At 40.7% G+C, this 26660-nt stretch overlaps 1 protein-coding gene across 3 annotated transcripts in view; it reads left to right on the forward strand.

Annotated features, from left to right (window-relative positions):
* Positions 1–26660, forward strand: part of CACHD1 (cache domain containing 1) — a 161954-nt gene that overhangs the window by 96179 nt on the left and 39115 nt on the right. For all 3 annotated transcript variants that reach the window (XM_072997750.2, XM_072997751.2, XM_072997753.2), the window contains exons 5-11: positions 6548–6674; positions 10371–10515; positions 12254–12470; positions 16737–16886; positions 17117–17350; positions 23657–23806; positions 24835–24958. In XM_072997750.2, coding sequence (XP_072853851.2) covers positions 6548–6674; positions 10371–10515; positions 12254–12470; positions 16737–16886; positions 17117–17350; positions 23657–23806; positions 24835–24958 — 1147 coding nt within the window. The remainder of the gene's footprint in view (positions 1–6547; positions 6675–10370; positions 10516–12253; positions 12471–16736; positions 16887–17116; positions 17351–23656; positions 23807–24834; positions 24959–26660) is intronic.

Here is a 26660-nt window from a genome sequence, read left to right on the forward strand (position 1 = left end):
ATTTGTAACAGCTGTGTCCTAATGAAATTGTTTCAGCAAAAAAAGAGTACTGTTACTTGCACCAGCTCTGTGGCAAACAATGTCATAGAAACAGTAGCCAACCAAGGTTACAAATTATGTAATATTGGAGTTCTGGTGCTGGCTATGTGAGATTGCTGTAAATTGTTAAAACAGACCACACACTTATGAAATTAAAGAATAAAACAGAACAAGATCTGCAGAGACTTGTCTTAAAAAAAAAAACAACCTAGACCTCATTTCTATGCTTATGTGAACCTTGGAGTTCGGTGCTAGTGTTCTTTTGTGTATGGAGGGGTGGGGGGTTGCCCTTCTGTTTATATTTTTCTCCCTGTAATCAAAGGATGTGTATATACCAGCCAGATCAGGATTATTCATGCATCTGGTAGGGTATAACCTCTGAAGTACTGCTTCCCAGCCATCAGTGCACAGATGATGTTGAAGTGCAATGCTTATCAACTCTTCCAGCTGGTCAGTTTGGATGGGAATGTTGGGAAATGTAATTCAGCCACATCTAAGGACTCGAGATGGGAAAATAGAGCCTTCCAGATTTTTGGCCATTAGTGATAGTGACTAGAAATTATGGAAATTGAAGTCCAACACATTGAGAGGGCACTACTATGAGGAATGTTGCTCTAAAGTAGAGTCTGGATCACAGGGGCTTATTTATTTGTTTATTTATTTTATATGCTGCCCACTCTACCCAGAGGTCTCTGGGCGGCTTACGATAATTAAAATTCAATACAATAATAATAAAATGATTGAAATACAATTAAAATACAATTAAAATTGCCATCATCAGGACCCACAGTTATGCCAAAATAACCCTGTCAGCCTTTAAGGTTCTTTCCCTTTCTGTTTCTTTTCAATTTTGACTATATTTAGTAATGGTGCTACTGTTCAAAGTTGCACATTTTATTCAGGGCTGAGTCTCGGAATTTTTAAACTGGCCAAATCCTGAGGGCATCTCCTTTTAAATGGAGGACATCCAGCTGCATTTAGCTGAAGACTTGGGTGTGAACGTTTAAGAGATGGATATTGAGGCCGCATGACTCCAGTGCAATGCTGTCAGAATCATGCAAGAAAGATAAAGGCTTACAGAATCCTATACAAATGTGCTGCGAGTTCTTGCTGATTACAGATTACCTTAAAGGCGTGAAGGACATAGCAAAAGGCGAACCCTTTGTGAAGAGAGTCTTATAAAACTTCAAAGGGAATATGATAATGCTTAGCACTTAATGGGTAACACTTGGAAGATGTAAAGCATATTGGAATCATTAACTAATTAATCTTCAAAGTATAATATCAACATGTACTAAAAATGGAACACAATTGCTCATTATAGAGCAGTTACTTTAATAAGTCACATCTTGATATTAAAAGTTGAGTGCCTTAGGCTGCAGTGAGAGGAGCACTTTCCTCACATTATATACACGATATGGCAATGATCTACTAGATTCAATGCAAAGAGATTGCTTTTGTTTGGAGAATGGAACTGGTAGCAGTTATAACAAATTGTCAAGGAAAATTGCAGGCCTGAACAGAATGGAGTGGTTTAATGAGAAGCCATAACAATCAGGTGTGCTGAAACTGAGTCAGGATGACTCAGCAAAGATGATGTAACCCAGGGCTGATGCAACCCTGGGATGAGGTAATGTGATGAAGTAATTTGTAACCTGATTGGTCCTGTGTATGTATATATGTATGGCTGTACAGTTAGTTATATCTTCACCTGCTTGAAGATCACATCTGCCTGCTATGCTGCCAGACTGCTGTATATATTGATGTAAATACACTATGCTGAAAGAAATGCTGGTGGACTGCGTGTGAATTATTCCTGGACTGCCTGAACTGCCAAATACTCTGCTAAATCGTGATTTTTCCACTGAGAAACCTGACACAAATCACACTGTAGAACTCAGTGTTTTGTGGCTTTCATTATTACAAAGTGTGTGTGTTCAGTTCAATAACATTTATCTCAGTTTTAAAAAAAACAGGGTTAATTTTGTTTGCTCTGCATCACTGACAAAACCAAAAAGTGTGTTGCTTATATACTGCCCCATAGCGCTTCAAGCACTCTCTGGGAGGTTTACAAGTTAATTATGCAGGCTACACATTGCCTCCCCCCCCCCCCCGTGAGCTGGGTACTCACTTTAAGGACCTCAGAAGGATAGAAGGCTGAGTCAACCTTGAGCTGGTTACCTGGGATTGAACCCCGGGTCGTGAGCACAGTTTTGGCTGCAGTACAGCAGTTTAACCACTGCGCCACGAGGCTGTGACAGAAAGGAAATATGGTGTGATTGTAATCTACTTGCAGTGGAGTCACACAATTACCCACCATAGCACTAGGGTTCATTAGTTATATACATTAAAACAGCTCTCCATCCATGTGGATACTTCCTTCTGGTGACGAGCCTCTCTGTTAGTTAGGTACGCAGGTAGAAGCCCTGCTTAGACTTCTACCCAATTCTCTTCATCATGTGTAGAGGGAAATGCTAACCCTCTGTGTGTCACTGCTGCTCACATGTGACTCCTCATGTGAGCAAGAGACCTGTAGAATTGGCATTCTTGCTGATGTGGAGTTTGTACATGAGCAGAAATCTCTCCAACAGATACAGTATACTGCTCTCCATGTCTAAGTGTGCTGGAGTCAAATGTGAAAGTAAGGACTGAACAGAGCTACACAATCCACTGTAAGTAATGACTGAATAGGTCTACACAGTCCACCTCCAGCCTGCTAGACTTTTCCACAGTTCCTACTCCATTTACATATCCTCTGAGAACCCAGGGCCAGCTCTTTGGCATGTTGAGACAGTAAAGTTGGACATTAAGGAGAATCAGATACATAAAAGCAATATGTCGGTGCAAACTTTATTTTGAGTGAAACAGATCCATCTGAGCTATCAGGTTGTACTGTGCTTTCTGAGTTTCTGTAAGAGTGTTTCTACAAAGCAGCAGGGATCAGGGTTCCCATTTTGTATGTTTCCTGATGGCATAGAAAGTGAGAAATGTGGGCACTGCTATGAGATTCTCTGGTTCTCAGCAGGCTGTTGCCTTATGAGATTACAAGTTTGTGAGTTCTGTAGTTAATAGTATTGCAGGAGTGGAAAACAAGATGTTATTTGTGGTAAATGGCAAATGAGATGTAGTAGAGTAAATCCTACAAGGTAGGCTTCAGCAGTATGTGGACCGAGAACTCCCAGAAGTACAAGCTGGACTCCGAAGAGGCAGAGGAACTCGAGACCAAATTGCTAACTTGCGCTGGATTATGGAGAAAGCCAGAGAGTTCCAGAAAAATATCTACTTCTGCTTCATTGACTATGCGAAAGCCTTTGACTGTGTGGACCACAGCAAACTATGGCAAGTTCTTAAAGAAATGGGAGTGCCTGACCACTTTATCTGTCTCCTGAGAAACCTATATGTGGGACAGGAAGCAACAGTTAGAACTGGTCATGGAACAACTGAGTGGTTCAAAATTGGGAAAGGAGTACGGCAAGGCTGTATATTGTCCCCCAGCTTATTTAACTTATATGCAGAATACATCATGCGGAAGGCTGGACTGGAAGAAACCCAAGCCGGAATTAAGATTGCCGGAAGAAATATCAACAACCTCCGATATGCAGATGATACCACTCTGATGGCAGAAAGTGAGGAGGAATTAAAGAACCTTGTAATGAGAGTGAAAGAGGAGAGTGCAAAAAACGGTCTGAAACTCAACATCAAAAAAACTAAGATCATGGCCACTGGTCCCATCACCTCCTGGGAAATAGAAGGGGAAGATATGGAGGCAGTGTCAAATTTTATCTTCCTGGGCTCCATGATCACTGCAGATGGAGACAGCAGCCCTGAAATTAAAAGGCGCCTTCTTCTTGGGAGGAAAGCGATGACAAATCTGGACAGCATCTTGAAAAGCAGAGACATCACCTTGCCAACAAAAGTCCGAATAGTCAAAGCTATGGTTTTTCCTGTCGTGATGTATGGAAGTGAGAGCTGGACCATAAAGAAAGCAGACCGCCGAAGAATTGATGCCTTTGAATTGTGGTGCTGGAGGAGGCTCTTGAGAATCCCCTGGACTGCAAGGAGAACAAACCTATCAGTTCTAAAGGAAATCAACCCTGAGTGCTCACTGGAAGGACAGATCCTGAAGCTGAGGCTCCAGTACTTTGGCCATCTAATGAGAAGAAAAGACTCCCTGGAAAAGACCCTGATGTTGGGAAAGTGTGATGGCAAGAGGAGAAGGGGACGACCGAGGATGAGATGGCTGGACAGTGTCTGCGAAGCAACCAACATGAACCTGACACAACTCCGGGAGGCAGTAGAAGACAGGAGGGCCTGGCGTGCTCTGGTCCATGGGGTCACGAAGAGTCGGACACGACTAAACGACTAAACACACACACACAGAGTAAATTCATATGCATGTGCACATAAGTAATACATTATGAGCTTGATGGCATCACACTGATACCATGTAATAATTCTGATTTTGTTATGTGATGCTATCACAAAGCCAGTTCCAACTGAAGAGGACAGTTGAAGAAGGTGTTACACATGGAATGCAATAACTGCCATTTGAATCAGTGCAGCTAGTGATGGGGGCTATATGTATGATTCCTTTCTGGTTGGATTGCATAACCAACTCAAAAGTCCTAGTTATATGGTCGTTTCTGTAGGGTTGGTTTTTTGTGTGTTTTTTTTTTTGTTTTTTTGTTTTTTTGTGGGTTTTTTTGGTTTTTTGACAGAACAGTGCACCTACCCAGCAGTGTATCACTGCTTTCAGAACTAGGTGTGCCAAGGATCTAGTGAATGTGTGTAGGTGTATGTTTTTCTGGATTGTGCGTCTAGTCATTTTATATTTTAATGTTTTTATTTGAAAAGCCTGTACCTGTTTGAGAGATTCGTGGAATTTATGTGAGAGCCACTTGGCACACCTTTCCTCCCTTCATAACATCAATTGAATAATACTAATGTTGAGTCAGCAACTATTGTTTATTTAGCTGTACTTCGTAATAGCTTTATCAAGATAGTACTGGAGTTCTTTGTTTCTGTTTCGTAAGTGTAGGTTGGGATAACACACTGCTGGTGTTCTGGCTTATTTGGTAAAATGTATCTAACAGCTGTTTCTTTACCATGCTTCAGTATTGCATAAAACTTCATCTCTCACTCCATAAATTAAAAATCTGCACTTGAAAAGTTGCCTGTTTGAATAATTAAAACACAGGCTTAAGAGAATGAAGGAGCACAACCTAGGGACTTGAAGTTGGAGCTAGGAGCAAAGTCCCCAGAACTTTGTATTACAGTACTTGCTTGGCTGCATCGCTTGCTTTGAGCTTTTGGATACATTACTGCATTTTTCTGCACTCAGCTCCATATTTGTGAGATGAGAACAATACTAACCCACCTGTGCAGTTAAGTGTTTTCTGAGGGTGCATTGAACAAAAGAGAGAGTGAGTTGTCATTTTCTGTAATGTTAAGACTAATATGAATAGTACGGTGTGAGGTACAATTAATAATATTTGTGTCATTCTCTACAAGAAATGATATTTAATATTTGCAGTCAACTTGAAGTTTAGATTAATAGGGGGATTCTACTCTCTCTCCTTCTTCCTACATGGTATTCCAGAGGGAAGGAGTTGAGACTGAGCTCCAGACCGTAGACTAGAGACACGTATCCAGCTACTAGTTGGGGGATGGGTTTGCTCTCACTGCAGCAAAAGCTCATCTAGCAGGACAGAACTGTCTCAACAAGAGTTTCAGGCAAAAGACACTTTAACGACAGCAGGTGTTTGAGGAGCAACCCTCAGTACTCCCACACTGAGCCAGACCAAACTGGATGCTTCGGTGCTTTCAGATAATCTTGTCTGGGAAATCCATTTGCCCTGAATTCATAGAATGGGTAGTCAAGCTAGTAATTAAAGAGGTTACCTGTAAACTGGCCAAGGAACACTTCTTAAAGTATCATAACTTTCAACTTCTGTATTTGTTTTCATTTCTTTGTCTATTTGGAAATTTGTTCTTGTGCTTCTGTAGCACTTTAGCACAGAATCTGTATTCCATCTTTATATAATCTGTCATGTAGTGTGAGGCACACAAATAATAAATAGTCCACTATTTCCCTTGAGAAAAGTCAGAAAACTCTTTTTTTTAAACTGCTGGAATTACTGGGTTATAGGTCTGCAGATCTATGATAGAATAATGCTTAGAGTACAATGAGAGAAAAGTCTTATAGGACTGGATATGACCTGTGAACCTTATATTGTCTAAGTTTGCCCTAAAGAGTAGAGGAATGAAACATACTTAAATTTTTTTTGTAATAGCAATCATTAATCTGAGGTTAAGTACTACTAAAACTATATTAAAAGTGCAGTTGGTGGTTAATAGTAATTGTTTAGATAAACATATTTTCCTGAAGTTCGACATTTCATTTCAGAGACACTAATGCTATGTCAAAATGGAAACTATTAATCAAAATGATACTTTAGATTTCCTTCAGCTTCTAACACTATTAATCCCCCCACCTTTTTTTAAATAGTTCTTGCTGACAATCTGAAATCCAACCCAGGAATTAAGTGGCAGTACTTCAGTTCAGAAGAAGGCATTTTTACTGTGTTTCCAGCACACAAATTTCGATGTAAAGGAAGCTATGAACACCGCAGCAGGTACGACTTTACTTTTTTTGTTGTTGTTTTTAAAATTATCTGTAGAAAGCATACTGCTGCACAACTTTGCTTAATTTGCAGGCCACCCTTCAAAATAAATAAGGATGGCTTACTTGGGCGCTGCAACCATATCTGTTAATATACCAGTTCATATTCCAGTTTGTTTGGCTTTATGGTTTGAATTTACTGTATTTCCTGGTTATTATTACAATGAAACTGACACGTTGGCTCTATGTAGGATTTTACCATATGAGGAGTATTTTGTGGCTGTGGTCCCACATTCAGTGTTTGATTTAATGGTTCCACAGCTGAGCTGAGCTGTGGAACTACGAAGCCATAATGAGGCCATATGCATAGGTTGAAGCAATCATATTACTGATGCCAATGTGCTGATGGGTTTACCCAACTGTCTTTAAAAGGCATTCCCTGACACCTTCATGTTTTTTGTTTTTTTTTTTTTTGTTTTTTTTTTTTTTTTGGTAAAAATCAGTGTTAATACAGTATTGCCTATAACACAGGAGAGAAACGTACGGTCCTTCAGAAGACATGAATGTACAGCTCCCATCATGTGTCACCAGTGATGAGGAATGGTGGGGATTAGACTCTAGCATTATCAAGAACACCACATCTCCCCACTCTTAACCTGAAAATATTCATGTCAGAGAGCTTTCCAAAGAAGTGGCTGTTCTCCTTGTCTTGGGCAGTATTCCAAACAGAGGGATCAAATACAAAGCCAAACCACTAGGTAATGGGTATATGATTGATACCTGAAACATAATAGGCTGCTGCCAATCCAAAGAAGGTTACTCACTTGAGTTGGATAAATGAAGTGTTCATTTGGAAATGCTGCAAGCTAATGAAAACAAGCTGGAACATAAGAAATATATCTACAGTCAAATGTCCTGATCTAATAAAAACAGTCTACATGTCAAAGCAGGTTTCCACCTGACTGCTTGCTGGTCCTCCAGGTACATGGGGAGAGCAGCTTCCACCAAACAGTACAGCAACAAATGTGTGTTACAGCAACAAATGTGTGTTACTTTGTAAGAATCACCATCTATATCTCAATTGTTGCTGCTAGACACTAGAATTCTCTTAATTACAAGAGGTTGTAATGGAAATTGTGCTTTCATTGCCAGGTAAAAGAACCCCTGGTGTGTCGTAGTCAAAATGGTTGCGTTAGCACTCAGGAGACCTGGATTCAAGTCTCTGCTTGGCCCAGAAGCTCACTGGTTGGCCTGGGCCGGTCACATTTTTTTCAATCCAACTAACCTTACAGGGCTGTTGAATGAAAGAATAAAGTGAAGAGGAAGACAGCCTTGTATGTGGCCTTGAGATCACTGGAACAAAGGCAGGATTTATATGCAACAAATAAATTAGTAATGAAGAATTAAAACCTGCTGGGAGACAGGCGGCCTACAAATTTATTTATATATATTATTTATTTATTCTGTTTATATCCCACCTATCTGGTCATTGCGACCACTCTAGGCTATGATAAAAACAAAGTAAACGGTTCTTGTCTGTTGTTAGACTGCGTTTCCCATCAGCCCTAGCTAATACAAGTGGTGCCTCGCTAGACGGTTACCCTGCATGACAGTTTTTTTGCTAGACATTGACTTTTTGCAATCGCTATAGGGATTGGCAAAACAGTGATTCCTATGGGGGAGTTTCGCTGGACAATGTTTGGTCCCTGCTTCACAAACTGATTTTCGCTAGATGGCGATTTTGACAGCTCCTCCCGCGCTTGCAAAATAGGTGTTTTCGGGACCTAAGCTTCGCAAGAGAGCGATTTAAACAGCTGATCGGCGATTCGCAAAGCGCCTTTCCTATGGCTGATCTTCACTAGACAACAACGATTCTTCCCCATTGGGACGCATTAAACAGATTTCAATGCATTCCAACGGGGAAATGCTTTTCGCTAAATAGCGATTTCAGTTATCATTCTGTGATGTTAATAATTCTCTGTTAAGCGTTTTCAAAGAGCTGTGATTTTTCAGTGTACCTTCACACTATGTAAACCAAATATAAGATAGTGGTGTGTATACTGTTCCCATCTTGATGTTTCTTAATATTCCCTTTGCATGCTAGTTAAAATCCATGATGAAGTTTTTAAAACCCTAAAAATTAGAAGAGCACCAGTTCATGCAGTAGCACAGATACAGGCCATGTAAGCTTAATAGCTGATTATGCTGATTATTTTTTTATTTTTCTGTCTTTAGAACATTGTCCTACATTCTTGTTTGCTTTTTTTTTTTAAAAAAGAAGTTTTCTGGGTGGCTATGTAGTAATATTTAGACCCCAAGATCATTTGTTTATAACAAAGACTCTTTGGTTTAGAAAAACTAAGTAGTGGAGTTGGGTGTATGTTTTCCTGTTTTGTCCTTTTGATTTCCTTAGCTGAGATTAGTCTGTTCTGATTTTCAGCCCTGAGAGGAGAAAATAACAACAGCCACCTTCTAGTGAGTTAAGCTAAGGGTAGAGGCTATTTTCCCACCAAACCTACAAAGCACAGTTCCATTATATACTTGTCCACTCACTGCAAAAAGCTTCTTGCTTGCAAAGCACAGTTTAGTGGCATGCAGTTTTCATGTTGGTGAAGCACAGATTTCCATGCTTTCCTCCTGTGGCAGATATTTAAAGTTTAAACATCTTTGAATATCCTCTTATCTCTGGTCTTTTTACTTGATAACTGGTGATAAATAGCAGAAGAAGCTTTCCTGTGGAATTGAGAGCCACTGTGGATGGTTTTCTGGCCCTGAGTTAAGCCATTTTCAAACTGCGAATGATTGCCCCCCTTCACAGACTTGCCAGTGCCTTTTTAAGAGCATACACAGATAAGTGGGTCTGGCAGAGCATGACCCGTATGAATAACATTCCAGAGCATTAGTGAAAAAGAGGATCTTGGCAAGAGACTTTGTCTCATGATGATAAACTTAAGCCTAATGCAATTTTACAGTGCTTGCTTTTTTTTTTTAAAGCGGAGGTATGCTATGTAAGTAGCAGCTATACTTTACTGTGCTAATTTTTTGCCTGGTCAAAAATTGCTCCATCAGATGATCCAGATATGCATAAGGTCAGTCTTATGCTTCCAGTGCATAAAAGGGAATCTTTGTCAAAACGAGTTATTAATGACCTAAGCACTATCATTAGTTATACTGTTACTGAATTATGGATGGAAAATTGGATGCCCAGCACAGTACTGAGATAACCCAGGATAACTCAGGGAATAAAGCTGGTCACTTTGAATTGAAGGAACTGTCTGTGAATGCAACTTCCCTGCTGCTCAACTACTGCTCTTAATGTCTTATCATGCCTGTTGTCTCAAAAGTCTGGTGTGGTAGGTCATTATTATTCTAGCTTTTATACATTGGGGGGGGGTTGAGTTGGGGAGATTGCTACCAAGTAATTCACTAACTAAATGGGTTTCGGTTAAACCAAAAATAAACATGTAAATGAAGTAAATGTAGGCGAACAATAAAAACAGATTCCAGGGCAATGTCAGTGAATGATGTAGATGAATAATCAAAACCGCACTCAGTTTTCAAATGCTTTCAGTTTGGGATTTCTGGATTTGCAATGCTAAAACAAGGCCTGTTCTAATTCACTGACATCTTCCTTTCAGAACTGGAGATAATGGCAAAAAAAGGCTGTGCAGCCTCCTAACTTTTTTTTTTTTTTAATTTCCAATTTCAGGCCTGTCTATGTCTCTACAGTGAGACCTCAGTCTAAGCACATTGTTGTCATTGTGGACCACGGGGCTTCAGTGACAGAGACACAACTCCAGATTGCCAAAGACGCAGCCCAAGTCATCCTGAACTCAATAGACGAACATGATAAGGTGATTTAACTCAGAGGAAGGATATCATCTTTAATCCCCTCAGATGATAATCTGAGTGAGATTAGGTTGGGGCAGAGGAGAGACTCCACCATGGGCCACACCACCTGATTGTGTCTCTAGTACATCTATGGCTGTAAATCTAGCACTAGCAATGTTTTCACTAGTGAAAGGTGCTGAAACAGGGCATTCTGGATTGGAATGGGAAGACAGCTGTGTGGACTCACTACATCCAAGGCTGTGCCATTTCCCTGTGTAGCCACAGAATTGAGCCCCTAGCAAAGCTGCTATAGGTGTTTTCTTTCCTGTTTTGACCAATGCAAGAGGAACACCCCACAACTGCCCGAGCTGGTGGGAGCCAACAAGACTCTGGAAGTAACAGATCAAATCTGTCACTTTCTCCCTTCTTCAAACCCTTTTTAGAGTTTCTCTGTGAACCATGTTTTTGCTTTAGAAGTGTTCGAAGTGTCCCTAAGGCCCAAAGTGGTAGTACTGCACTTTCTGAGGGGAAGAGTGGGCAGTTACTCTCTTGATGCCGGTGCCTCCAACCCTGATTGCTTATGTACTTCACTTTTCTTTTTTTAAGCCAGGGTGAGATTTTCATCATCCTTCTTGTTAAATTCCATCCACCTCTACCAGTTCCTACCAATTTTCCTACATCTTTATTTATTTTGTGTGTGATAAAAATGCCGTCTGGGCTTATTTTTAACTTAGTGGAAGACAGGAGGGCCTGGCATGCTCTGGTCCATGAGGTCACGAAGAGTTGGACATGACTTAACAGCTAAACAACAAAAATTCTTGACTTTAATTTTTTTGTAAAGGGTTGTTGCATGATGGTGAGGGAGACATAGAGAGGTATGAAACTTTCTCTAAAAATTTAAATAAAAGAATTTGTGATGCAATGGTGTTGAGAACCACTGTTCCGATGTTTCATGCACAGCTTTGTTTTAATAAAAAAATATTTTAGAATGTATTTTTTTTTAACCTGAAGTCGGCTTCTGGTCCTCTTTTATTTTCTAATTTTATTTTATTTTTTAATTTTTTGAGATGTAGCTGATCAATTTTATGTTGCCTACATTTGAGAGAGGGCAGTGGAGACCTTTTCTCTTTCTTTTACCTGAGCAGCACATGTCATCTGAGCTTTTCTGAATACCATCATAATTATAGAAATAGAAAAGGCAAAGGGAGGGATAGATAGCTACTGGGCTACTGGGCTTTGCAGAGGATAACCAGTACAGCCTGCACATTCAATAGCTGGTATATGGTATCTCAGAGGAAAGAGCAGGAGGGAGCCTGATCTGTCCATAGATGGAAACCTTTTTGTCACTACTGCACATGTGGGGCTTGCTGTATGTTTTATTTAAAGGTCTCATAATTGTAACTTTGTTAGAGAAGCTCCTTCTCCTAAAATATAAGGTGGTTGTGACCTTAATGTTTATCACTGCTGGTGATCTGGAAACGTGGTGGTGGTGGTTTTGGAATCAACATTAGGGAATCATGGCCACTTCGCTCATGTAAGAGCAGAAAGCCTATTTCTTCATGGACAAAACAAAGTCAAACCCTTTTCAGGTTTGACAGATATATATACCCCAAGCTTTCATTTCTTAGGCAATGGAGTTTTAAATCCAGATGGATGTCTCAGCTGGCTTATCGTGGTGTGTGCTTATAGTACAATGCCTAAAAGAATTCTGTGCCGTAAAATAATCCAATATATTTCTATCTGTGCTTTTTCTCTTTTAAGATTTCTGTGTTAACTGTGGCAGACACAGTAAGAACCTGCTCTTTGGATCAGTGCTATAAGACATTTCTGTCTCCTGCCACCAGTGAGACAAAAAGGAAAATGTCCACCTTCGTTAGCAATATAAAGTCATCCGACAGCCTTACCCAGCATGCGGCAGGATTTCAAAAAGCATTTCAGTTGATACGAAATACAAACAATAGCACCAAACTGCAAGCAAGTAAGTCTTTTATAATGCAGTATTAATGTTTTTGCCTTTGCCTTCTTCCTTTCCTTTTTTTTAAAAAAATGAGTTGCTTCTTTTAGCACAGTATACAAGATTGTAACATTATATGTAACATACACACGCGCGCACACACACACACACACACACACACACACACACACACACACACACACACAATTTTATATATATAAACAATTATTAACTGAAATGACAAGAATTAGGTTGGATCCAGTTTAGTCATGCCTAGCGTGGACCTACTACAATAAGATTTATTTTGACATGACTGAAATATTTATTTCAGGGACTCCGTTCTGAAGAAAGCTAGGTCTAGATACCAATTAATTCGGTACACAAAAGCTAAAGGAGGTCTTATATTTCCTAAGCTACCAATTTATATTTCTTTCCTCACATCTGTTAATAATTGCATCAGAATCAAATGTGGTACAGGGAACAGAGTGTCAGAATATGACTCAGGAGACCTGGGTTCAAATCCCAGCTCAGCCATGGAAATTCATTGAATGGGGAGCAGTGTTAAACCACTCCTTGCATATCTTACAAAACTTGAAAACCCTGTCAGATTCTGTGCTCAATGACAACCCTTCCCGGGGTGTAGGGTGGGGATGTGGACACCTATAATGGCTCCTCCAGCATGGGCTCCATAGACACAGTTGTCCATGAGTGTTTTTAATTGGCCTTTACTATGACAAGAAAAGGAGCCCAGTCTGTAAAGAAGGCACTCTAGATGGTCTCAGTCCTGGCACCCCTCCTGTCTCTCACTGCGGCTTCCGATACCCTTTGCCAAGCCCACTAATCCTTCCCTGCAAGGGCTGAGTTCCCCTCACCAGGCCCTGCTTGTGAGTCGTTCCTGCCTGGGACTGAGTTGTGTTCACTGGCCCTTTCCTGTCTGTTGCTCACCTCTGGGGCTGAGTTGACACTGCTGGCCCCAGCACACTCGTCACCCTTCAATGAAGGCTTGTAGTCCTGGATGGTTTTGGGCCTTCTGGGCATTTGTAGGTGTTGCATGCCACTGGAGAATGGGTGTTGCCATGTCTAGCATCCCCTCTCTTCCTTGCAGCACTCTGCTCTTTCTTACCAGATGCCTGGACTGATCAGTTATGAAGGGCTTTTGAAATTGGGCTAAGGGACTGCTTGAAGTTAGGCCTGCCGGTTGTCCATCCCTGGAGCTGAATGTAGTTCTGTAATGGAGATAAACAGGCCTCGGCCTTGCCAGTACATGGGTAGAAGACTGCAATATGAGGGCAATTTGGTATGGCACGTTGCCCATCTCACAGGTGTGCATGCAATGTAGTTAAGATTTATTTTAAAAATAAAATAAAATAGCACACTGGCTGCCTCAAAATAAGTAGCCGGAGCCTCAGGTGAAACATGCTTCTTTTCAGAGTAAAAACTAATGCACCACATGCCAAAGTAGTTTTTAATTTACTGGAAATTAGGTTGTACAGCAGCAAACAGTTTAAATTGTGCCAGAGCTCAATGGGGCTCACGGCTTGGCATCAATCTGCAGATTCAGATCTTATCCTTCAAGGATATGTGAGTGTTGTCCTTAGCAACTGGACGGTACAGGTCCCTTATCCCTCAGCAACTGCAGTGTGCGAATTAGCCAGAAAGTCCTTCATGTTGGAAGGTGATGTTTCCAGCCAGACTTGAATGTTGCCATCGCCTATTCTAGGTTACTAAGTATCTCTGTATGTTTAGTGGTCTAATAAAAAGGTATCACCCTCCTTTGCCTTCAGATCGCATGTCTTAGGCATCAAGCACCATCAGCAACACTGAGGTTTGCTTGTTGGGTGCTGCTAATTTGAGCTCTGCCAGGATTAGCTTTCAGTGCATCATTGCACTAGAGCTGAATTGGGCATTACATTTTAGCTTGTTCAGAACGCAGGACATGCTCCTGAGATCTGCAGTATATACAGGCCTGTAAATAAAGAACAGTTATTGTGAAGTGGTAGGTAAACTAGCAAAATAAAGTAAGGAACATGAGTACGACTCTCCTGTTACAAGTACTAAATAAGAATACTGTTTATAAGTGTTTGCTAAAGCATCAGAGTTGCCTACTGAATGGGCATGAAAAGTCAACTCTGTATATAAATATGTGCAATACAGGGGTATAGAGGGGTATAGAAGCAGCTTCACAGACACAAATTAACATTTAGCTAGGTTTTCTTCAAACATTGGTCAAATCTCTATTGCAATAGCTTTTCATAACGTGAGCATTTTTCCTTATTGGGTTCAAAATCACAAGCATGTTTTTTAATTCATGTAGGGAACCTCTTTCTTACCATAGTGTTTTTATTTATTAATTTTTTTATTTCAGTTTATTTGCTTGCTTGTAAAATGGATACCAGGAATGTATTGTCTCCTTTAAGGCTAAGGTATTGTATATTGTGTAGGTGCGCAAACAACAGCAGTGAGAGGCCACAGGTATCTGTAATTCCAGAAAGAGGATGTGCAGAGTACTTCCATTTCCTTTTAAACAATCTTTTTGCTTGTTTTCATTTTGAGCACAAAATAATATATTGTTCTGGTGGTATTATGAGAATTTTAACATCCTGCTCTTTGTCTGCATGTCAAAGAATGCGTATATTTCCTCACCCCTATCCCAGTGGAAGTTTGTAATGCAAACATTGTTGAGGGGCATATCTGGTATGTAAGATAAGAATGATACAGAAAAGATGGATGTTTGTGTACCTCCCAGCCTTTCAGCTAGTCTCTCAGAGAGGAGTAGACAGTTCTTAATTAATTTACATTCCTATGGTTCCTTTCATTTTAGAAGGTTTCAGAGTGCTTTCATAAATGATAAATCCTTATGCAATTTTTATGCATTTCAGTAACCTGAGAGGAAGAAAATGAAACAAATGTCAATATTCAGGTGGAATACAATCTGTTCACTGCGGATATTTTATGCCAAGAGTTTGAAAACACTTGGGAACATAGCACTCCAGTTTGTTAAATGCATGATAGAAAATAAAGGTTTGAAGGTAGAAGGTGGCATAGGGATATAAAGACTAAGCTTTAGCAGTAAACATTTAATGTGAAAAGACCTGTGTTTTGGTGGTCCACTGTGAATAAGAGAACAATGACAGTAATGCATTGTTAGTTCAATGTTTTTTTCCAGGTGCTGGCCCATACATACTGGCCTTTCATTAATTTATTTTCTTCCTGTGGATTTTAAGGAAGTCTCAAGAATATTATCTTGCTCTCAGATAGAAAATTGTGTTTGCTGCTTTCTATTCTATCTCTTCCTATGGTTACTGGAGATGAAATGTTTTCCCCTAGATCATTATGTTGAAAGGGATGTCACCAAACTGCATTTCACTTCTCCTTTACAAATATTCCCTGCTTCCAGCTCAGAGCAAATTATTTAAAGATATGCTTCCCAGGCACTGTACCTATTCACAGTGGTTATGGTTCTGATATTTTTATCTGCTGCAATGGCATTGAGGGGCAAAAATCCAGTATTGTTGCTACACAGAGTAGACCAATGGAAACCAATAGGATTTAATTTGGTTATGTTAATAGGCTATTTTATTTTTACCCTACCCATCTATAGGGACTGGAGATGGCTTCATTTTAATCCCTGGGAGTGATGCTTCCAGAGATTAGATGGTTACACCCCTGACATAAGAGAGCTGTACTGCTATTACCTCCCCTAATTTTTTTAAAAAATTAAAAAGCCTCTCTTTATCTCTTCATGGGGCACAATTTCTCCAAGTTTGAGTGGGAAGTTCTTAAATTGTTTTACACTCAGGAGAGCCTTTTTCAAAAGACAAGTTTTAGTTTTGACAAAAGCCCCAGTTTAGGGCAACCAGTGACATTGCTTCACATGCGCTAGACCAGTGGTTCTCAACCTTGGATAACCCAGATGTTTTTGGACTGCAGTTCCTAGAAACCCCAGCCAGCACAGCTGGTATTGAAAGCTTCTGGGAATTCCAGTCGAAAAACACGTGGGTTGCCCAAGGTTGGGAACCACTGGTCTAGAGGGAGCAATGGGACTTTCTGAGTTTTTTCATTTTTCATTTTTTTAAAGTATGGGGGGGAGAGGTTCTGGATACCGTAACTGGCTTTCTGGGGCATTTGACATGGCCTATCGGTCACATTTTTCTTACCCTTGTTTTATGGATCTGCTTTAGGTAGGACTACTGTTGGATTTAGCCTGATGTTTGGAATCCAGCACTGCAGATACCTACCATTATCTAATGTGCTATAATGCAGCAGTTTCCATTTTGTGCTTCTTCTTAGATACAGATATGGTTATAATATATTTGTCCGCCGGCATAACCTCAAGGGATCCAGCAGAAGATGGTAAAAGGGCTACACTACGTGTCATAAATGAAGAAAATAGTTTCCTTAACAACTCTGTAATGATCCTTACCTATGCTCTCATGAATGGTAAGTCATAGTTATTGCATTTCTGATGAATTATGCTTTTAAGGTTGTTTCAGTTGTCCTTTTCCATATGTTTTGGGTTCTTTAAAGAAAATGTTAGGTCCTAATGGCCTGTATAAGCCAAATGTTGTTCATGTATGAGATGAGGTGGTTCATAATTGCTTTAGAGCAGTTTCCCTGTGTTTGTGAATGTGAGCTTTCAGAATCACTTCACTTCAACATCTCTTTTGCAGAGGGAGTGACAGGTTTAAATGAACTGGCCTTTCTCCGAGATCTGGCAGAACAGAACTCAGCAAAGTATGGAGTGCCTGACCGAACGGCCTTACCTGTGGTAAAAGGGAGCATGATGGTGTTAAACCAGTTGAGCAATTTGGAAACCACCGTTGGAAGATTTTATACACATCTCCAAAACCACATGATCGATGAAGCGGTCTTCAGTTTGCCTTTTTCGGATGAAATGGGGGAAGGTAAGCCCTTTTTAAAAACCTCATAATGGAAGTATCTTCCTTTTTAATATAAAACATTGCTTTGCCTAGACATTCTGTACAGTAGGTGCTATTTTTGCAAGTCTTCCCACTAATGACATTTTACAGTTAGGAGCAATCTTGAGAGCATTACGCTAAAAAATCCTCTGTCCTCACTCTTGTGTGGCAAATGGGAGCAATGCCACACGATTCTTTCAGAAATGATTATGTGCAGTGTTAAGAGTGTTGAGGCTAAATTCCTGTGTTTGTGTTTGGAAGAAGCTACGTCTTACACATGGATACTTGCTACTAAATTGTACCAGCTGTCTTTGTTGTGGAAAGGTCAGGAGAGGGCAGCTTTCAGTAGAAGAGAAGATGCACTATTTTCCCAGTCCACTACTCTTTTCGGCAGTTCTTCCCAACTCCACAAATACCTGCAGGTATTCACTCCTTGAGATTTCTTACGGGTTTCAGACACAGGTTTCTGCAGGCATACCTGAGAGTGGAGATTCATGGGAACAAAGCAAGCTTGTGAGGGAAGAAGCTATAGCAGACAAATTGTGAATATTAGTTTATAGAAATAAGTTCATGGAGTCACTTTTCCACAGAAAATCACACATATCTGAGGGGCTTCCCTTTAATAAAAGCAGCTGCAACCTCGGACTTCCTACATGGTTATGGGAAGAAGATAACATTGGTGATCCCATATCCATAACTTCCTAAGTATTTGGATTTCTCTGTGGCACTTGATGTAGTGGATCCATGTAAGTCTCTTGGTAAAGGTAAAGGTTCCCCTTGACAGTGTATTCTCGAAGGCTTTCACGGCCAGGTTCTGATGGTTGTTGTGGGTTTTTTGGGCTCTTTCGGTTCCTCTTGACAATTTGTCCAGTCGTGTCCGACTCTAGGGGGCAGTGCCCATCTCCATTTCAAACCCATAGAGCTAGCATTTGTCCGAAGGCAATCTTCCATAGTCACGTGGCCAGCGCGACTTAGACACGGAATGCCGTTACCTTCCCACCATGGTGGTACCTATTTATCTACTTGCATTTGCATGCTTACGAACTGCTAGGTTGGCAGGAGCTGGGATAAGCAACGGGAGCTCACTCCATCGAGTGGATTCAAACTTACAACTGCAGGTCTTCTGACCTTTCAGCACAGAGGCTTCTGCGGTTTAACCCGTAGCTCCACCACGTCCCTTAACTTGCCATAAACAGCCAGCATGGGGAGTAGACCTTGCTCTTGAGAAGATCTCCTCTTTTCTATCAGAACGTGTTTAGCGGTTTCTCGTATATGATGCTGGCTAGCTTGTATGGTCCTGGAGTGGTCTAGATAGTTCACCTCACTATTAATTCTGTTTTTAATGTGAAGATACTCATCCAGAGCTTTGAAATTTGTTATCCTTGAAATGCTGATTAGGGCCAAGTTTGCGCTATTCTGTTTTAACCTTGCAACCCAGGAAAAGCTAGCAGGGTGTTAAACTGGTACTTTGTGGTGGTATTCAAGTGAATGCCAAAGCAGGTTGAGATCGGTTGGTATCTCTGAGGATGCTTGTGCCAGAATTGAGGACTTCCCATTCGATGTACTTGGTATTTTTGATGGAAAGACTAATGAAATGTTAGACAGCCTCCTGAAATTACGCAAGACGGCTAGGTCATATTCCAATAAGAGTAGGCCACAAAACTCTTGACATCGTTCTTTCTCTTACCGGACTTATCCTGACCATCAGAGACCACAAAATGCAAGTTATTCATCAGGTCCGTCTCGTCAGCACACTGGCAGGCTGCAGCCTCGCCAGCAGGCACACCATTCCGACCTTAGGCCTAAGCAGAGCCTTTAACTCTTTAGGCACACCAGCAACACCTCACTTTTCAGTTTGTTTGGCACCCTTCCTTTCTGCCTGGCGATCCATCACTTCTGATGCCTGGGTTTTGACCATTATAGCTCATGGCTATGCTATTGAATTTGATTCTTTACTGTCTACAGGGTTGTTCAGGAACACCATTCCCTCACCCCCTCTAGAGGAGGAGGTAGCCACTCTCCTTCAGAAGGATGCCATTGTCCGGATTCATGACCCTCTTTTTGCACTTAGTTTCTTTTCCTGTTATTTCCTCATACCAAAGAAAGATGGCGGACTTTGGCTCATTTTGGACCTCCACCTCTTGAATTTGTATATCACACCCTGAAAATTCAGGATGGTTTCCCTCAGGGGCACCATCCAGATGTTGAGACAGGGAGACTGGTTTGCAGTCATAGACTTGAAGGATGCTTATTTTCACATCTCCATTTGGCCTGACCATTGGTGGTTTTTGAGATTTTCTCTCAGTGGGGTGATCTACGAATTCAAGGCCCTCCCCTTTGGGTTATACACGGCCCTGCGGGCATTCACAAAATGTTTAGCCCCGGTGGTGGCTTACCTTCATTTGCACGGTATCACTGATTTTTCCATATCTTGAAGATTTGTTGCTGGTGGCGCCAACACAGGCCCAGTTGAACACCGACATATCGTTCACACTGCCCCTCTTATCTGCTCTGGGACTTACCAAGTGAACTCTAGCAAATCAACTCTGCAGACCACTCAGAGGGTTTCAGACTTCGGTGTGGTTCTGGATGCCTCTGTGGGCAGGGCCTTTCTTCCAGAGTACCATATTTTGAAGATCGAGGAGATGGTGGCTCTCTTCCTCCCGGACACCAGGGCCTCAGTGCTACAAGTACAACGTTTACTAGGACTCATGGCGTCGACTACAGCGGTGCTCCGGCATGCCAGACTGAAGATGCGGTCATTATAGGCATGGTTCCTGTCACTTTGCAAGCCCTTGTTGATTCCGCCATCCAAGCTCCTATCAGTCAGCGTTGAGCTTGCAGTGCAGCTCTCCTGGTGGAACTTCCGCCTGAATTTGTTAATAGGCAGATCTTTTGGTCCTTTGGCTCCAGATGTCCAACGAACTACAGATGCAAGCCCCTCTGGCTGGGGAGCTCACTTGAGATGTCTAACAGTTCACGGCCTTTGGTCACCGATAGAACGGCCGTTACGTATCGACCACCTAGAACAGTTGGCTGTCTACAAAGCCTTCCATGCATTCAAAATACATCTCCTCAGCAGAGTAGTTCAAACAACACCACAGAAGTGTTTTACCTCAACAAACAGAGTGGCACGCACTCCCTCTGCCTTCTGTACTTAACTGTCCAGGTGTGGGAGTGGTGTTACGCTTGCCACTTCTATCCTGTAGTGGTTCACGTGGCCTTGGAGGACAATGTGGTAGCAGATCAACTGAGCAGGCTGCAAGTATGCACCCACGAGTGGGCTCTGGACAAGGGGGTATTCCTGTCCCTCTGCCGCAGATGGGGCATGCCCCAAGTGGATGTCTTCACCTCTCCTACCAACACGAAATGCATCCGCTACTGTTCAAGGGCGGGAGTTAGCCACCGATCATTGGGAGACGCGTTCATGATCTCGTGGGCGCACAAGCCTCTGTACATGTTTCCACCCATACCACTGGTACAGAAAGCCATTATCAGGATACACCAGCAAAGAGCTTTCGTGACTTCTGGTAGTTATACTTGTTAATCACCCTTTAGTGTGTATGCAGAGAAACCATGAAGAAGAAAGAGAGGTTGCGTACCTGTAACTCTGGTTCTTCGAGTGGTCATCTGTGAATTCACACTTCTCACCCATCCTCCCCGTTAGCCGTCATGTGTGCCTCACAGCATGCTGCGCAGCGACGGACAGTTCAATGGAACTGAGGCACTCAGTGCCAGGGCGGGGTTATAGGCAGCGTGGGGGAGGTCCCGGCACTATGTGCCTGAGATCTAGAAGGTTCCGAGATCACTCTGCGCAGGGGTGAGTTAACCCCATTAGTGTGAATTCACAGATGATCACTCAAAGAACCAGAGTAACAGGTAAGTAACCTCTTTTTTTATCCTTCCTTTTCCAGCTATGAGAAAAGCTACCCGTGGGTTAACTGATAATTACTGTATACGTTGGGCTCTTTTGGAGGAGGAGAAGTCATGGCTGAACTGGGAAAGGGTGGGTTTGGGCTTTTTTTATTTTTTTGCTAACTTTAATTAAAGAACATGGAAACAGCAACAAAATAATAATACTACAAGTTCTTTCACCAGGAATATATAATCTGATATAGTACCTTCATGTATTTAAAAATATGAAAGAGAGGCAAATAGCAATGGCAGAGTTTGGAAGAGGGTAACATAGCCTGCTCTATAATGAACTGCACCGCTTGCCAGTTCAAACTTCTAGTTCTTAGGTCTTCATCCTTTCTCCTGGAATTCCTATACCTGAGATGTCTTACATCAGATACAAAATCCACTGGTTATCAACAGGATACTGCCCAGTTAAATTAAAAGCACAGACAGAGCACCGACTTCTGTCCTCTGAAGATGCTGGCCACAGAGACTGGCAAAACGTTAGGAAGAAAAACCTTAAGAACACGTCCAAACAGCCTGAAAAACCTACAAAAACCATAAAAGTGTATTTTTTTTATATAAGCAAATAAAATGCAGTACCCATCCTGTTAAAAGCCAGGTACTTGTGTGCCAAAAGGTTGTCAATTAAATCTAAATCTAAAGAGCTTTCAATTAAATCTAAGTGAGCACCAAATCTCCAAGACCAAAAGTGTTAAGATTTAAGTGGTAGAATGCAATTAGAATGATGTAAATTGAGTGTTCTTGTGGTTTTAAAAAATGAATACCTAGTCTGCAAAACATTTCTGTTTCCTCATGTCCTTGGGAATCTAGCTGACAAGGCTATAGAAATTAGAAATCCAAAATAATTGTGTGCCTCTGTTGTAGAATTCCTGATCAGTTACTGTACAGGGATTTAGATTGCCAAGAGCAATATAAGGGGAAAACTAATTTTCTAAAGGGTGGAGATGTGATGGAACGATTTTGTTGCAGCAAAGCAAGTTTGGGTGTGGTCATGCCCAGATGAGAGACACAGTCTGGGAACCCCTTGTGTATATATCATTCCTTGATCTCCCTGAGGGAAAGACTGGATAAAATAAATATGTATATATAATTACGTACTTTTTTTTTCTTTCTCTTACTGAGCTCTCTTGATATCCCTTATGCATACTGCTGTTTATTCTGTGGGATTATTGCAATAATCATTTCAAGAAGTGTATCATCAATCTCCATGCTGTGCTGAAGCAAGAAATAGTACATCAAGCCTGCATAATTTGGGAGGGGATATTTAAAGAAACTAAATATCCATTTGCAATGCAATTTTTTTTAAAGAATGCTACTCCTTGTCCAGCTTTCATTGGAATTCAATGGGCATGATTCCTCAGATTACTATAAAAGCTGGTTATGTCTACCTTAAAAGTGTTTAGAGATAGTCATGTATCACCCTTCCACTGAATTCTGTTTGGCAGAAATAACACTCCCTCAATTTAGGGATATAAACTTTTTTTCTTCTTACTCTAGTCTTAATAATTATAACAATAGTTGTTGTGCTATCAAGTCAATTCTGACTTATGGAAACCCTTTTTGGGGTTTTCTAGGTAGATAGTACTAAGAGGTGGTTTACCATTCCTTTCTTCTCGGGTCATCCAGGCCTGTGGTGCAGCTTGCTGAAGACCACACGTGCTGGCTCGGCACATAGGAGGCACAGTGGGAAATTGGAACTCCCAACTTCTGGCTCTGCCTAACTCAGTGAGCTATCCAGCCAGCACCCTAGTCTTACTGGTATGAATAATTATGAGATCTCAGAGTGGATTGTGTTAACATCTCTTGGTGAATGGGGTTCTTCCTTTGAACTGCCTTCTGGTATAATTCCCATTATAGATTCCCTAGCCAAAAATAACACATAGATTATACCTGGATTGCTGATAGTATGATCTGATGTAGCTAAAACAGCTTTGGAAAATAGGTGCAGCATTTAGACTGCAATTCTAAAAGTTTAATTATTTTTAATATAAGAAGCATTGCTTTTTCTCCCATAGAAGAGAGGATAGGATCTGTTGTGATGTGCATGCATCTCGCATTTCGGTTGCTCCAGATGTTCTTGGCCTGCAGCTCCCATTATTCATTGGCATTGGTTGTACTATCATCTACTGATAGAAGTTGTTGTCAAAGTATAATTGGGGAAGGCTGATAAACATGAACAATGTAGGTTCGTCTTCCTTCTTTAAGCCTCTTAACACTCCATTCAGACATGTGATTACTTGGTAGTTGAGTGCTACTGATTTCCAAGGAAATGTTCCAAGGTTTTGGCTATGTGTATTTTTTCTCATCCCAAATGAAGGTGCTGAAAATTTTCTTACTGCTAGTGTTATGTGTGTCTTTTCTTGTTCACAGGTCTGATAATGACTGTAAGCAAGCCTTGTTATTTTGGAAACCTGCTACTAGGAATTGTTGGAGTAGATGTTAACCTGGCTTATATTTTGGAAGATGTCACCTATTACCAAGATTCCTTGGCTTCTTATACATTTCTGATAGATAATAAAGGTAACTCGAAATAGCTTAGTTTACTGCTTGTCTTAGAGGGCAATATTCAAATCTGCAGTTTTTGAAAAAAGCTTTGTTATCTAAATCCTGTGGTCGTAATATGCTTTGTACTCTCTAGATGAACTTTGTTGGGTTTTTAAAAATATCCTATGCCTTCTGTGCATTTTTAACCTACTTATTGTTATGTGGGATTTTTATATAGAAAATTAGCAGGAAGCACCAAGAAGTAAGCATTAAAATTTAACATGGATTATCATTAATAATTCTACAGTGGACCATTGTGTAAGTAAGCAATGGCTGAAATTCAGTAGTAAGCTGCAACTAGAGTAGACCTATTGAACCAGTGGAACTTAACAGAGGATTTGACACACCAGACCCCCCATGGATTTCTTATTGTGACTTGGCACTACTGGACTTCAGCCTTGGATTTCATAAATGTTATAAATATTAGCTCTATTCACGCATTAGAAACGGTGTTGAGTACTAACATAGAGATGTCATTTTAGTCCCACTTCTTTTATCGCTTCTGTCACTCTCTTACATGTGGAGAGCAATGAGTCTGAAGAGGGAAAGACTCCACTCAGGACATTTGATCCCAGGGATGGTCTTTGGGTCAGAGTCCGAGCCTTTGGTTCCAAGTCCTGAGTCCCAAGCCTCAAGTCCAAGCCCCTGTTAAAGACAAACTCCCCCCCCCAAAAAAAAGGGACAGAGTGGTTAAGTTCCAAGTTGCGAGTCGAATCCACACCAAGTCTCCAGTGTGACTTAAGCCTGACTTGATAGCAAGTGCCACAACTTGAATCCCCATACCTGCCTGATCCTGACTCATGTGGAGAGTCCCCGTGGTAGGTAGAAGCTCTCCCTCTTTAGACTCACTACCCTTCATTGGTTAGAGAGTAAACAGAAGTGGTGAAAGGAATGGGGCTAGAATGCATGTCAATATTTTGTACAGTTTATAATATCCAAATACATCTGTAATGTCTGCCAAAAATAACACAACATCTGTTACCTGTTTTTCTTCTTCTTTTTAGGATACACTCTTATGCACCCTTCTCTTACCAGACCCTACTTGCTTTCTGAGCCACCACTTCACACAGATATAATACATTATGAGAATATTCCAAAATTTGAACTGGTTCGAAAGAACATCCTTAGGTAAGACTTCTGAGTTTATTCTTCTACAGACTTGATATATGCAAACTTAATGTCCAGTAGACATTATGTTGTTCTTAATGGTTTCTAACTCATCAGATACAATTCCCATGTGACCGTCTCATGTTTTGAATCATGCCTAGTGTAGTTCATTCAAAGACTGTTGTTTAGAGTAAGTACAAACCAGTCTCTTCATGCAAAAGTGCTGTCGAAATTAATGAGAACAGCATAGGAAACCAAGGGGTATAGGAGTAGTCTTAAGGTTGTCTCCCTACTTTTCAGTGGGGCCTAATCAAGAGAACATTCTTGTTGTGTATGCTACCTTCCAAAATGGTAAACAGGAGGAAGTGGAATACTACCTTCTTCCATTTTCCTGGATACATGTCTCATAGCTCAGAATGCTCTAGCCGTCAAATACTTATTTTATATTTCATTTCCTATTTTTAAAATGTTAGTTATTCCTAGGTAAGAGCACTGTGAAAAATTCCCTTTTCATGTGTTTGTAGATCATTTTTATAACCTTTCTGCCCTTCTAGCTGGTACTTTAACAAAGCAATTTTGATTTTGTGTATATTCTGATCTTGAATTCTTGACTCAAAAATCATCCCTGTCCCCATTCTGCCATTGATAATTTCCATCAGACCTTCTTTTGGAATGTTGGACCATTTTAAACTTCCCCTGGTGTTGAGATGTCAAAAGGAGAAACATTGATTTCACCATAAAAGGCATGATTTAAGACTATTGAATGTCTGGAGCTAAACTCCTGATGTCATTATATCAAGGCCATACAAGAAAGAGCTACTTTTCAACTTCTGGATTCAGAGCTCCTTGGTGTTACATAAAGTTACAAAGAAAATGGAGAGAGCCCCTGGAAAAATAGCTTAAAATCTGTCTCTTATGAGACAAGATAGGATGCAGAACAAAACAGCAAGCATTGGGCTGTTTTACTGGCGTGTTGCAGTACTAATTATGCCTGCTTTACTCACTCTGAATTATTGTTGTCTATATATCTTAATAGCTTCAGCTAGCAATTAACCTTTAAACCTTGCCCACCTGCTTGTTTTAGTTTACATTTACTTTGGTTGGTTTTTTTATGGTCATATTTTACCATTCATAATTCAAATGCCTATATCAAAATAATAGATACCCTATGTAGCTTTTCATCTTCAAAGTAATCTATTAGGCCTTAATCTCCTTATCACCTCTGTATGGTAGGAAGCCTTCCTGCACTTACATTTACAGTATGGAAAATGAAACTGTGCCTAGAGTCACAGAAAAAAATGTTACAGAAGAGAGAACTAGAGCATGCAAATCTGCATGAACAACTTGTTCAGTTATTTTAAAGTAATAAATCATAGCATAAATATCTTGAACTCTCTCATACAGGTTTTGTTTAATAGCTATTCTATGGGGTTTTAAACGGTGTTTTAGAAAAATCAGTACAAATGATTGATACATGTAGCTTTCAGTTATTAATTATAGGACAGTTCCAGTTTTTCACAAGAATTATTCGTCCTTTTGTAACTGACCGTTGAATACTGTGATGTACTTAGTGTTGAAATACTATAATGTTGCCTTCTGAAAATGAACTAGAACTTAGAGCCAATCCATAATGCTACAGCCTGCATTTTTTGTGAGTATATGCAAGGCGTGGGCTGCTCTGCCCCTCCCTGATATTTCTGGACTGCTGTTCTCATTATACTTT

This window comes from Pogona vitticeps, chromosome 4 (assembly GCF_051106095.1).
Source record: "Pogona vitticeps strain Pit_001003342236 chromosome 4, PviZW2.1, whole genome shotgun sequence".
NCBI classification, from domain to species: domain Eukaryota; kingdom Metazoa; phylum Chordata; class Lepidosauria; order Squamata; family Agamidae; genus Pogona; species Pogona vitticeps.